The sequence below is a fragment of the Babylonia areolata genome, chromosome 23 (genome assembly GCF_041734735.1).
Source record: "Babylonia areolata isolate BAREFJ2019XMU chromosome 23, ASM4173473v1, whole genome shotgun sequence".
Classification (NCBI taxonomy): domain Eukaryota; kingdom Metazoa; phylum Mollusca; class Gastropoda; order Neogastropoda; family Buccinidae; genus Babylonia; species Babylonia areolata.
Genome location: NC_134898.1, coordinates 39059613 through 39073999, shown reverse-complemented (window position 1 = coordinate 39073999; position 14387 = coordinate 39059613). Strand labels below are relative to the sequence as shown.

The following is a 14387-nucleotide window of genomic DNA, read 5'->3' as shown; positions in this document are numbered from 1 at the left end:
CATGTCGCTTACGATGGCCCGTGTCACTTACGGTGGCTGATGTCACTTACGATGGCCCGTGTCACTTACGGTGGCTGATGTCACTTACGATGGCCCATGTCACTTACGGTGGCTGATGTCACTTACGATGGCCCGTGTCACTTACGGTGGCTGATGTCACTTACGATGGCCCATGTCACTTACGGTGGCTGATGTCACTTACGATGGCCCATGTCACTTACGATGGCCCATGTCACTTACGATATATTGCGAACCAGGGCCTGTTCAGCGGCAGACATGACTGTGGCGATGGTGGCGTTAGTTTTCGAACACACGTCCTGGGCCAGACTGAAGGTTCTCCACTTGCCAAAGTACCTGTAGCAGTGTACCTCTTCCCGCCTCCATCCTTCAGCACACGGGATGACTGCCGAACACAACAGGCCGTTGGAACAGTTTGAGCAGTGAATGATATGAAGATAACATGAACCAGTTTGCATCCCTCTCCTGACACCTGCTTATATACATACATACATACATACATACATATATATATATATATATATATATATTTATGTCCTCATTGCTGCTAAACTTACCTGGTCTCCTCCTGTGACCGATCTGCTTCAAGGACTCACAAAGATCTGATACTCTGGCTTTTCGGGGTGGGATGCAATGGTTAATCACCAATTTTCTCACGAAGCGGTCAACAGGCAATGAAACTCTATAGGAATACTTTAAGGAAAAAAACACTATATATATATATATATATATATATTATATATGAAAAAAACTATATATATATATATATCGTATATATATATATATATATATATAGATATAGATATAGTGTATATATATATAGTAGAGAGAGAGAGAGAGAGAGAGAATGACAATAACAATGACAATGACAAATGTTTTATTGAGGGTAGAATGGATAAGCTAGAAGCTTCTTTACACCATGCCCTCACACACGCATACACATACATACGCACAATATAATATATGATATAAATGTGAATAAATAAATTACATAGAGCAAATCAAATTGATAATGATAGAGGCATAAACGGATGAATCAAAGACTACAATTACGGAAACAACATAAAAATCATACAAAACATTGCCACATTAAAATCTTCAAACACACACATGTGTGTGTGCACACAGGCATCACACACATGTACTCGAACACACAAGCACATAGACATGCACACGCATACTTACACTGCGCCTTTTCCCTTGCTTACACACTGTTGGGAAACAATTAATCAAATTATGTCGGCTTGCTAAGATCTCATCATATGCTTTGATTTTGCTGGAGAGAGAGACAGACGGACAGACAGAGACAGAGAGAGAGCAGACAGACAGAGAGAGAGAATGAAACTGTGTAGGAATACTTTAAAGAAAAAAATATATAGAGAGAGAGAGAGAATGAAACAGTGTAGAAATACTTTAAAGAAAAAAAATATATATAGAGAGAGAGAGAGACAAACTCAATGCCTCAACAATATCGACTGATGTTGCGTGGATTTCCAATCTCACTTCGAACGGACGTCTTTTGTTTTTTTGTTTTTTGTTGTTTTGTTGTTGTTGTTGTTGTTGATTGATAGATATGGATACTTATATAGCGCCTATCCTCGGTCAGAAACCAAGCTCTAAGCGCTTTACAAACGGAGTCATTTGCACAAAAGGCTACCTATCTGGGTAGAACCGTCTGACGGTTGGCAATGGGTGCTCATCATTCGTTTCCTGTTTCATTCAATCAGATTTCAGGCACCACATACACGCTCAGAAAGGCATGTGACACAACCAATACATTCTGTCTTCTGTATGCTTTTCTGATACCGGTTTGTTACTTTCTTCAAGCAGGTAACGCACGGCGGTTTTCGTTGCTTTGGGAACAGAGAATAAAAAGTGAACGCAATGTGATTCCGGCCTTGCATGACACCTTGAATGACACCGACCAGCAGGTGTACAGATTAAACTGTTTGTCGATTTCTCCTCCAGTAGAAGCATTATTTAATGAAGGGTGTAGCTGTTGACCTTTTCTTTTCCTTCTGGCTTGGAGGAGAGCGGGGGGGGGGGGGGGGGGGGGGCGGGGGGGGAGGGGGGGGGGAGAGGTACAGGATAAAAACACAGTTCCTTTTTTGTCCGTCCGTACGACTGGCCAGGAATCAGGCTAAAAACATGTATAACCTTCTGCTTCAATAGGATACAGGTTGACAAGAAATGTATTTCTCTTTTTATCACAACAGTTTTCTCTGCGCGAAATTCGGGCTGCTGTCCCCAGGGAAAGCGCTTCGCTATACTACAGCGCCACCTTTTTTCTTTCTTTTTTCTTTTTTTTTTCCCTGTGTGCAGTTTTATTTGTTTTCCTATCGAAGTGGATTTTTTGTACAGAATTTTGCCAGGAAAAACCCTTTTGTTGCTGTGGGTTCTTTTACATGCGCTAAGTGCATGCTGCACACGGGACCTCGGTTTATCGTCTCATCCGAATGACTAGCGTCCAGACCGCCACTCATGGTCTAGCGGAGGGGGAGAAAATATCGGTGGCTGAACCGTGATTCGAACTAGAGCGCTCACATGCTCTCGCTTCCTAGGCCACTTGAACACTTCCCCTGTGAGTTGAGAAACGCAATGTGTTCTCCCTGGACGCCCCTCTGCTGTTGGGTTTGGACATTCCTCTACCACTGGGGACGCAAGTTATATTAATATTTCTAATATATTCCTGCGGTAGACAGATATGATGCAGGTTAACTCACAGCGGATCTTTTTTTTTTCCGGGGGGGGGGGTGGTTTTTGGGTTTTTGGTTTGTTTGTTTTTTGTCCTATTTTGAACGTCCCTAGGCAGATACGGTTCAGGTTACCAGGCAAAATGTTCACGAAACAGGATGGTGCAGAATGTTTTTTTGGTACTTTCCCCCAAAACTGCGCACCTTCTCTCTCTCTCTCTCTCTCTCTCTCTCTCTCTGTGTGTCAGAAAGGAACACAGAGTGTACAGTGCAGCTTTGGGGATTTTCATTTGAGCACTCAATAGCGGGAAATTCCAAGGAGTACTCAAGGACAAGATGCAAACTTTCATGACGGTAAAATAGCACACACAGAGAGAGAGAGGCAAACGATTTTTGATAAATAAGGAAAATATGATAAGCAGACAAGCTTTCTATAAAACTGGCCTTCATAGCAGAGCGCACTCACACATAAAATTAATATGCAGGCAAATACACATATTCGTAATATTTGCACGCATAATACATAGATACATGAATCAATTAAAAAAAAACCCATACATACATACATACATACATACATATAAATCAGATGTATACATATATTGCAAATAAATGACAGTAACTTTTTTAATTAAAAAAAAGTCATTTGCAACTAAACCAAACGTATGAACCATGGAGACAAACAGAAAGGACATACCTCAAAATATACCCCCACGTGTCCGAAGGGATGAACATTCAAGAGTTTCATAATAATAATAATAATGGATACTTATATAGCACACTATCCAGAAATCTGCTCTAGGTGCTTTACAAAAACGATTTTGATAACATAAAACATTATATCTATGTTACATACACACACCAAAATGTGACCACACACACACACACACACACACACACACACACACGCACGCACGCACGCACGCACGCACGCACACACACACACACACTGCATACATACATTTTAACATACATGTGTATCTAACAGCTACCCTAACACATACACACACATAGGCAGGCACATACTTACATAAACACACGCACACACAATACACATTCATATACATGCATGTAGTTGTGGGCCTGCCACAACTGAACTTATTGCTGAGGGAAAAGGTGAGTTTTGAGACGAGATTTAAAAGATGCGAGGGAATCAGAATGACGGAGGTTATCAGGGAGCTTGTTCCACGTCTTTGGCGATTGAAAAGAAAACGATCTGTGTCCATAGGTCTTACTACTGACGTGAGGTATCCTGAGAAGTCGAGTATCAGAGGAAGAACGGAGCTGGCGAGACGGGGTATAGATATGGATGAGTTCAGAAAGATACTTTGGGCCAGATCCGTTGACTGCAGAAAAGGTCAGAGTGGATAGCTTATAGTCTATTCGATCAGAAACAGGCAACCAGTGGAGAGACTGAAGGAGAGGAGAAACATGGTTAAATTTAGAAGCTCTGCAAATGAGTCTGGCAGCGTTATTCTGAATTCGTTGGAGTCTGTGTAACAGGTATTTGGGAAGGCCGGCCAAAAGAGAGTTGCAGTAATCCAATCTTGAGAGAACCAGAGAGCATACAAGTGTCTTGGTTGCATCGGTTGAGAGATAGTGGCGGATAGAGCTGATTCTACGCAGTTCCAAATAGGCAACTTTACAGATATTCGAAATGTGCTGTTGGAAGGAAAGAGACTGGTCCAGGATTACACCAAGACTGCGAACAGGTGTGCTATTGATCAGAACAGAGTCAGGAAAGGAAGGATGTTGACGAAACTTCTTTGGACAGGTTATCATAAATTCAGTCTTATCATCATTTAATTGCAGCTTGTTGAGAGTCATCCAGTCCTTTAGGCCAGCAATGCACTCCTGTGTTTGAGTCACCAGTGCATCAAATTCAGCTATGGAAGCCGACTGATAAAGTTGTGTGTCATCAGCAAAGCTCTCATGCGACATCGCATGATGACTGATGACATCCGACACAGGAGCCGCATACAGCACGAAAAGAACAGGACCTAGGACGGACCCTTGTGGGACACCATATTTCAAGGCAGATACTCTAGAGTATGTACCATTTACACACACTTTCTGTGTACGATCTGACAGGTAAGACGTGATCCATGCTAGTGCAGTGTCACGAATACCAAAGGAAGTTTTAAGTCTGTTCAAGAGGATAGAGTGGTCGATAGTGTCAAAAGCTGCTGACAAATCTAAGAGAGCGAGAACAGATATCTTATCCTCATCAAATCCCGAAAGCAAATCATTCACTATTCTAAGAAGGGCTGTTTCGCAACTATGACCACGTCTATAAGCTGACTGGTGGGAATGAGCTTAAGTTGTCACTATTCCAATCGCATATAAAGCAAAGATTGAAACGAACAAAATTTTGATATCAGAATATACCAAGCAAAATTCAAAACAATGTGACATACATTTATTAGATGGAATACATAAGTATGCTGAAAGTATAATTATATATATAACTTTTTTTTTTCTTGCAGAGTGAGCTTATGTGCGAAAAAAACCCAACAATTAGACAAACCCAGATTCCAATTAGTGAAGAAAAAGAAAATGAGAAGTTGAATATGGCTCGACAAAATGTGCAATATAAGAATAATAATAATAAAATAAAATAAATTAAAGAGAGACTGAATTGTTGCTAAATGCCGTGTATTGAAATGCATATGAAAATTATATCATGTTATAATTATAGACAGAGACAGAGAGAGAGAGGAAAATAAGCTACATAAAGTGATGAAATTCAAACAGAAACTTCTAAAAGGCAAATATTTCAGCTACGTGATATTATAGATGATGATCCAAGCATGGTGTTGAAACAATACAAAGCTTACGAGAAAATGAAGATTCTGAGAAATGTATGTAAAAAAAAATCTTTTTTTTTAAAGCAAGTGCGCTGAACACTTCGCCACACATGATTATAAGGGATGACCCTCATGTGAAATAAAAATAAAAATAATCTGTGGTGCAATATAGCCCACCTCTGAAAAGTTAACAAAACTAAAAGTTATTTCTTTGTTAAACCAGTTACTGAAGTAGAATGGTAACCGGTGTTGTTGGGTATTTCTTTAATAAAAAAAAATAAATAAATCACCAGGAAAAGGTAATAATAATAATGGTATTTATATAGCGCTGAATCTTGTGCATAGACAAATCAAAGCGCCAAAGGTGGTTTTACATCTCAAATAACAACAACAATACTAAGATAATAAAAATAGTAGTAATAGTAGTGGTAGTAGAAGTAGCAGTAGTAGTCCTCCAAGAAAGTCCGGGGTGGGGGGAGAGAAAAAAAATTAGTAGTAGTAGACTTATTCAACATTTTCTCTATTGAATGCCACTCAACGCGCTTTTCATAAGTCGAAGTGTAAATGACGAAATAACAAAATAAATCTGTTCACACAATCACAGCACATCATGACACAACTCATCTAACTCACTTGCATACGCACGCACAATCTCTCTCTCTCTCTCTCTCTCTCTCTCTCTCTCTCTCTCTCTCTCTCTCCCTCTCTCTTTGTGATAACATTTGGCATCAAAAGCGAAGCGAAATTGTTATATACATTAAAGAAAAAACACCAAAAAAAACCTGCAAAGCACCAAATTCCTTGTTTATCATATGTTGACGTCTTCGCAGAGTTAGATGCCCAGGCTTAATCCAGATTATTACAGCTGGAGCGCACTTCTAACTTGAGACTGAAACTGAATACCAATAGAATAAAAATAATGTATATGAAATTGCAAGACCCCTTCCTGCGATCCCAATCCACTTCATGATTGAAACAACAGAACGATACAAATACCTTCACGTCGTTTTTCAGTCAACACATCTGTCAAAACAAAGCAATACAGTTATTCATGCTTTCAAAAAGAGCGATACAACGAGAACTTACAAGCACTGATAATAAATTGATTTATTTGATACGAAGGTAACAATCTTACGACATGAAGCAGAAACACACATCTATATCAAATCGAAATGACACATCTGATGTAACTGGATCGTTTGAAGTAGGTTTGCTCAATCATTTTCCTCACGAAAATGTCCATACAAAATTCTCAAGACAAATTCTGGGCGAGAAAACAATGGGAGAATTAGGTAAGGTTATTACTGACGTACAAAAACAAATCAATTTTGGATGAACGTAACAGAAGCAAAGAAAAAATATACATCAGATTGTTTTTGGATTTTTTGTGATTTTTTATATACCATCATTTATGATGTTCGTCCTTCGGAAAAATCAGGGGGAATATCGGTGGCTGTGGGTCCGGATGTGACAGATGAGGCCAATCCGGGCCCTGAAGGCTCGCCCACATGTGGGACACAAGTCCGTGGATGCTGCTCGGACCTTGCGCACAGCACCCTTTCGTTGTGTCTCAGTGATGCGCCTGGCTTCAGCTGCACGGGCTCCTGTGTTGATCTTCCTGCGCCAAGCTGGACGGTCCAGAGCAAGCGTCTCACATGTGCTGATGCCGACGTCCAGGTCTTTAAAGGACGCTTTGAGGCAGTCTTTGTAGCGTTTCTTCTGTCCTCCAACTGAGCGCTTGCCCCTGACACAGTTCTCCGTACAGCATCTGCTTAGGCAGTCGACTGTCTGGCATTCTGACCACATGTCCAGCCTACCTGGCTTGTGATTTCTGCAGGAGGGTGTAGACGCTGCAGAGGCCAGCTCATTCCAGGACTACCATGTCGGGGACTTTGTCCTGCTACATGATGTGGGGGAGTCTGAGGAGACAGTTCAGGTGGAAGCGATTGAGCTGTTTGGGGTGTCTATTGTAGACAGTCCAGGTCTCGCTAGCGTAAAGGAGGGTGGTAAGGGCCATAGACCTCCAGCTTGGTGGTAGCAACCATCATTTATATTTATATCATCGCTGGATATTCACAGTTCGAAATATTCTCACGGCAACTGGTTTTACACATACTCGGTAAGAAATCAAGGAACAACAAGCGTAAATAGTTTAAAGAATGCCATAGAAGGGAGACTACAGAATTCGTACGAAGCATACTGGGATGATAAAAATAAAGAATCTTCTAAGTTACGGGGTTTTTTTTTAATTATAAGCAGACCGATTTGAGCTGCACACAATGACAGAAAAACACAAAAAAGCCCCAATACAATAGTAAATTGCGAACGAGTTTTCTTGACTTGAATACGGAAAAAGGGAGACTGTGAATTTCATTTACTCGATGAATGTACATTACACGACGATCTCGTGAATAATGTATTACTTTGAATTTAAAAGAAGGAAGGAGGATTCAAATATGACATACATACATACATACGCACATACATGTAACGATGTTTAACTACACATTATGCATATTCATAAACATACATAAATGTTCATGTACCCACATGAGAGAGGGAGCGAGCGAGAGAGAGAGAGAGAGAGAGAGAGAGAGAGAAAGAAAGAGAGTATACCCTATGCAATCATACCAATATATATCCACATGCATTTACATGATATATACATGTATATGACACAGTCACAGAGTGTGTGTGTGTGTGTGTGTGTGTGTGTGTGTGGGAGAGAGAGAGAGAGATCTAGCTGACCTTCTTCACACGTGGGCCCAGTGTAGCCTGTCCCTGAGCAGTCACAGGTGTAGCCGTCAGCCGTCCCTGTGGCCTCTGTGCACGTGCCGCCGTTCTTACAGGGCTGCTTGTAGCACTGGAACCTGCCTGCATTTTACACACGTACGCACGTACACACGTGCGCACACTCACACACACACACACACACACACACACACACACACACACACACACACGTACAGCAAGAACAACATGACAGTTCAGCTGTGTAGACACAACTCAAAATGGAAAAGAAAAAAAAAGCCATAAAACAGGTAACTTTTTTTCTTTCTTTTTTTTTTTTTGAGTGCTGTGCGTTGACATGCATGCAGTTTGCGCAGGTTGTGCACTCTGGTTTATTTATTCACTGTGCAAACGCATTTCACTTCTTGTTTTTTTGTTTGTTTTTGTTTTTGTTTTGTTGTTTTGTTTTTGTGTGTGTGGTGCTTTTTTTATGCACTTATAAGGTTTACATGAAATTTGACACAGTTTTCTTCACATCTAGATCGTTTTCTTTTTAGAAACAAAAAGCTTGCCGGATAATTCTAAAAGCTAGAGAGAGAGAGAGAGAGAGAGAGAGAGAGAGAGAGAGAACTATTGGTTGGTTGGTGTTGGATTCATTCCAGGAACATCTCACTTTTCCAAGGTGTGTGGTCAAAGCTCTGGACCACCACTTCAGTCTTTGCCCTGTCAGAGGACCGGCGAATTACCCGGGTGGAATAAGATATATCCTGAATAAGGCCAACAAGCATTTCACGTGACTTTCTGTCTGCTGGATGAATCAGGACGGACAAAATGGGGAAGGGGATGTATGGGGTGGAGGTCACTGATTTAAAAAAAATAGATGGATAGCTCATTGTCTAGGAAAACTGAAGGCAACTGGATGCAATATTGTTCCTAGTATCCGGCCGTGAGGCGGTTGAGAAGTAGTCTGCTAACTGGTGGTAGTTTCTGAACTGTAATCGTTTGTCCTCGACGAAATCATGTTATGCTTGCCCCCACAACATGCCAAGTGTTGTGTCTTGATTGATATCTTCCAGTGGTTTACTTTCCGAAGTTATTACATGAAAACAGGGCAGTGACACGTAGCGTGAACTGGCTGTGGAGGCACACACAGGAATGGCAGCTTAACTAACGCTGCGAGCAAGTGAAAGCTTGCCGTAAAGCCAGCTGAGCGCTCGGCTACAAATATGAAGCTACCGCTTCGCGCTATACTGACACGAGTCGCAAAATGGCTGATTGAACACTTTCGCTGGCTTCAGTTAGCAAAGGGGCTCAAAGAATACATGCGCTATCCACCTATTTTTAGATTAGTGGGTGGAGGTTAGCAAATAGTAGAAGGATGGAGAAGTAAGGGTGAAGGAGGAGACTCTCCTCTGGAAACGCTATTAGAACTTCCCACCTGGACCAAGAGGCATCCAGGACTCACCACCCCACCCCCACCCCCTTCCCACCGTACAACGAAACCATAACCAAACCAAGTCCTAAACCCTGAACAACTTGACCTGAAGAGTGCTGGCCAACAGGTCATTACACTCAGCTCTACAGGGCTGGAGGGGTGAGGGGGTGACACGCTGGGAGGGGTGAGGGAGGTAAAAGATAGCCTGCGGTACACACGATGTTGCGTTGTGCTTATTGTTTAGCTCTCTCTCTCTCTCTCTCTCTCTCTTTGTGCATATTTTTAGCTCTCTCTCTCCCTCATTGTGCATATTTTTAGCTCTCTCTCTCTCTCTCTCTCTCTCTCTCTCTCTCGCGTGAGCGTGCGCGTATTTTCAAACCTCTAATTGTTTTAAACTTTTGATGTTGTTTTCTTCAACTTTGACCCTTAACTCCTATAGAGTGTGTGTGTGTGTGGGGGGGTTGTTTTTGTTTCTTTTAACAGACTGACCCTATGGTTACCACAGATATACTTACTACTGCAGTGGTGACAAGAGTAGGCGCAGTGTTTCATCATGTAGGACGGGCTCTGCTCGCAATGTACGTCTGCCCACCAGTGGCAATTCTCATGGTTGTCATAGCAACTGGGATCTACAGAACAGCATGATTATATATACTGGCAATGCTATATAATGGGCCTAATATGAAAGACGAAAACTTTCTAGTGTGATTTTGTTTTTCAGAGATTGAGCACATTGCCTTTTCTATGAACAGATACAGAAATTTAGTATCATATCTTTGAGTCGTTTCAAACAAGTTCAAAAACTGGAGCATGAAAAAAGACAATAAAATAAATCAACTGTATCAAAGTCATACAAAGAGACAATACAAGAACATACAAGAACAGGCAACGTTCTTCATTTTCAACGAAAATAGATAAGCACTGACGTCCGCACCCTTGAAAATACACTGAAAATGATAATGGCCAAAACACACTAGCAGTAAAACAAAGCAAATCAGTACACACACACACACACACACACACACACACACACACACACACACACACCACAACACACACACACACACACACACACACACACACACACACACACACACACACACACCACAACACACACACACACACACACACACACACACACACACACACACACACACACACACACACACACACACACACACACACACACACACAGAAGTCTTCACTCACTGAAGCAGAGGTTACATCCGTGGGGACACAGTACGCGAGTGGTGCTGTCTGTTTCACACTGTCCGTTGTCGATCCACGTTCCACACTCGTCACTCTGGTCCACACACGTGGGACCTGCAGGGAAGGTTACCATGGTCACCATTTCACACAGTTTCAGTTTTCAGTCTCAAGAAGGCGTCGAAGCATGCAAATCCATATTCGCTACATCCCCCTCTGCTTACAAGATAGAAAAAAGGAGCATCTACGCATAAACCCAAAGCACTGGTCAGGTCCATTTCGGGAACTAGGGACAGAGGGATAAGAATATGAACATGAATAAAAACGACAAAACATGTGCCTCACAAAGTACTCTTAAACACGAATGTGTTACGTGTTTTTAAAGTGTACGGAATGTCCTTTAAAAAAAAAAAAAAAAAAAGAGCGGTTTGATGAGAGTGTGAGAAACGTTATAGGTCAGTGAAATTATCATTGTTCACACTGAAACATCAAGCTGGTTGGAAGTTTATCAACATCTCAAGCACAATCTTCCCTCACTTGACAGAAAGCAAAAATACCGTTCTTCGAGTGAAAGACTAGATAGTATTTGAGGCTTACAATCTGCAAAATAGTCTTCAAAATGAACGGATCGACGACAAATTTGTTTCAACCTGTGTTAGCCGAACGTTTGTGTCGCAAATACGATTTTTCATTTTATGGTATTCTTTCCAAGTCACACATATATACACATATGCGCGCGCACATAATACAACCCTCACACACACACACACACACACACACACACACACACACACACACACACACACATACACACACATGAACCAGTGCGCGCGACGCGCTCACACTTACAAACTAATCATTGCCCAGGATATGGCCAACCTTGTATTCTTCCGTAATCAATAGACAGTTAAGACAAAGCAACATCAACAAACAAACGACGGGCGCAATAGCCGAGTGGTTAAAGCGTTGGACTGTCAATCTGAGGGTCCCGGGTTCGAATCACGTTGACGGCGCCAGGTGGGTAAAGGGTGGAGATTTTTATGATCTCCCAGGTCAACATATGTGCAGACCTGCTAGTGCCTGAACCCCCTTCGTGTGTATATGCAAGCAGAAGATCAAATACGCACGTTAAAGATCCTGTAATCCATGTCAGCGTTCGGTGGGTTATGAAAACAAGAACATACCCAGCATGCACACCCCCGAAAACGGAGTATGGCTGCCTACATGGCGGGGTAAAAACGGTCATACACGTAAAAGACCACTCGTGTGCATACCAGTGAACGCAGAAGAAGAAGAATCAACAAACAAACAAACAAACAGAAAATAACGAGAGCCAATCATCAACCATCCTTCGTCCCCAAAGCTGCCTACCCCATTCTCCCCTTACCCGGCAGATAGTTTCAAGATAGTTTCAGTGAAATCCAGCCACAGAAACACGCTGACATGCATACCATCCACGCACAGGCCACAGGATTTCATGCAGTCGAACGTGTAGGAAGCATTGGCGGCGCAGTCCTGGGAGCTGAGCTGGGAGCAGTAGGAATACTTGTCAGAACACTCTGTAGCCTGCCCTGCAACCAGTCAGCACGCACTGTCTGTCAGCTGGTTTACAGCCATGATGACCGCCAGGGGCCATCCCAGCACTGAACCAGTCACACACACACACACACACAGAGTATCTTATCTATGTTGTTTACCAACCAGACGACCATTCAGGGCCATATCAGGTCTTGAAAAAAAAACCAACAACACAGTAACCAGTTACTCGAAGCGCTCAACTGATTAATTTTGTTCAGGATAAGTGATATTAATATCAACAGCAACAAGATGATGATGATGATAAAGAGTCATATATGGCTCGATTTTTGAAAGAGAGACAGAGGCAGACAGACACAGACAGACAGACAGACACAGAGATACAGAGACACACACACACACACACACACACACACACACACACAGATGGAGACAAAGAGACACAGACAGAGAGAGAGAAACAAAACAAAAACAAAAAGAAAATCAACTTCTACAGGTTAAAATTTCCATTTAAACACGAATATATATATATATATATAGCCTGGAAACTTGTTATCATCATCGTCATGGCAGTCATGATGATGATCATCAGCGGTGGGGCAGTCATCACTGTCATTATCTAACACACTATGCCAGCAACCAAGGACAGTGAGCTGTGGCCCAGTGGATAGGGCTCCCGACTATGAAGCGAGGGCCCAGAGTTCGATTCCTGTACAAACCCTATCCCATTGCTCCTTGATTGGTGTTCTTGGAGGTAGTAGTGTTTAGGATGAGATGATAAACAGATTATCCCCGTGTGCAGCAATCAATTTGAGCACATAAAAGAACCTACGGAAACAAAAATACTGTTCTTCACCAAAAACAAATTATTGAAAACGAGAACAGCGCTTTGAAAGTATTACAAACACGCTGGCAGACAGTGAAAGAAGACACAATTGGTGGTGGCGTTGCATTGTCGGGACGCGTTCTCCTGCGGGAGAGCAGCTGGAAATCCACACAGTGTAATCGACCATTACCCGAAAGGAAGACCACATTGCAGACTTACCGTCACATATACCGCAGGTTCTGGGACAGAATTTGAGAGTGTTGTGCCGAAGAGTGTCTGTGCGTGCACAATGTCCTTTGGCCTGGCGAATTGAGCAGTCACATACCTCGTCCTGGCAGTCTGCAGTGACTGAAAATAAATGGGGAATTATTTTTTTACTATCTGCATCACGTTCATTGTCATCATTATCATCATCATCATCATCATCATCACGACTTACCAAACAAATGTGACCTACTATTACCGTTAATATTGTCATCGTCGTCATCATCGTGTATTACAACATTACTTGCCACAAAATCATCACATACTTTGGGGGAGTCTTGGTCTCGTGGGAACACGTCCGCCAAGGAAGCGAGAGAATCGGAGTGTGTTGGGATCAAGTCCTACAGTCGCCAGAATTTTCTTATTCTCCAGTCGACGTTTAGTGGCGGGCTGGACGGCACTCACTGATTGATGGTCTGTGTCCGTTTGCCATCCATGCGTGTAGGTCACAAAGATGTTAAAAAATGATAAAGAGTGGTAACTCTCTCCATGTACAAAGGACACAATTTCAAGTCAGTTCTGCTCATGCTGCCAATTCCGCAAGCACACAGTAGTATCTCTCTCCATGTACAACTGTTTATGCTACCAAGTCTGCTAGCACACAGGCAAATAAAAGGAACATTGGAACACACCCAGACATTTCCTCAAAAAGGAAGCTCCGGGCTTGTCCTTATATACCAGCCATTTGACATGTGTGCACACAGCAGCAATGACAAAAGAAATGCACAAAGACAAATTAGCTTTTTATTCAAGACTGGAATAGCCTTTTCATTCTGATTGTGCTACACAGATTATACAAACAATACAGAACATATACGTTCCAATGTATAATGTACCTTCCATTTGCCTGTGTGCTGGCTGAATCGGTAGCA

The 14387-nt window shown here is 42.2% G+C and overlaps 1 protein-coding gene across 3 annotated transcripts in view; it reads right to left on the bottom strand.

Annotated features, from left to right (window-relative positions):
- Positions 1–14387, bottom strand: part of LOC143297940 (uncharacterized) — a 69328-nt gene that overhangs the window by 4812 nt on the left and 50129 nt on the right. For 2 of the 3 annotated variants that reach the window (XM_076610553.1, XM_076610552.1), the window contains exons 28-34: positions 13471–13599; positions 12341–12460; positions 10893–11006; positions 10199–10312; positions 8267–8392; positions 6515–6541; positions 241–403 (exon numbers count right to left, since the gene is read on the bottom strand). In XM_076610553.1, the coding sequence (XP_076466668.1) occupies positions 241–403; positions 6515–6541; positions 8267–8392; positions 10199–10312; positions 10893–11006; positions 12341–12460; positions 13471–13599 (793 nt within the window). The remainder of the gene's footprint in view (positions 1–240; positions 404–6514; positions 6542–8266; positions 8393–10198; positions 10313–10892; positions 11007–12340; positions 12461–13470; positions 13600–14387) is intronic. The other variant, XM_076610554.1, reaches the window with a different exon arrangement.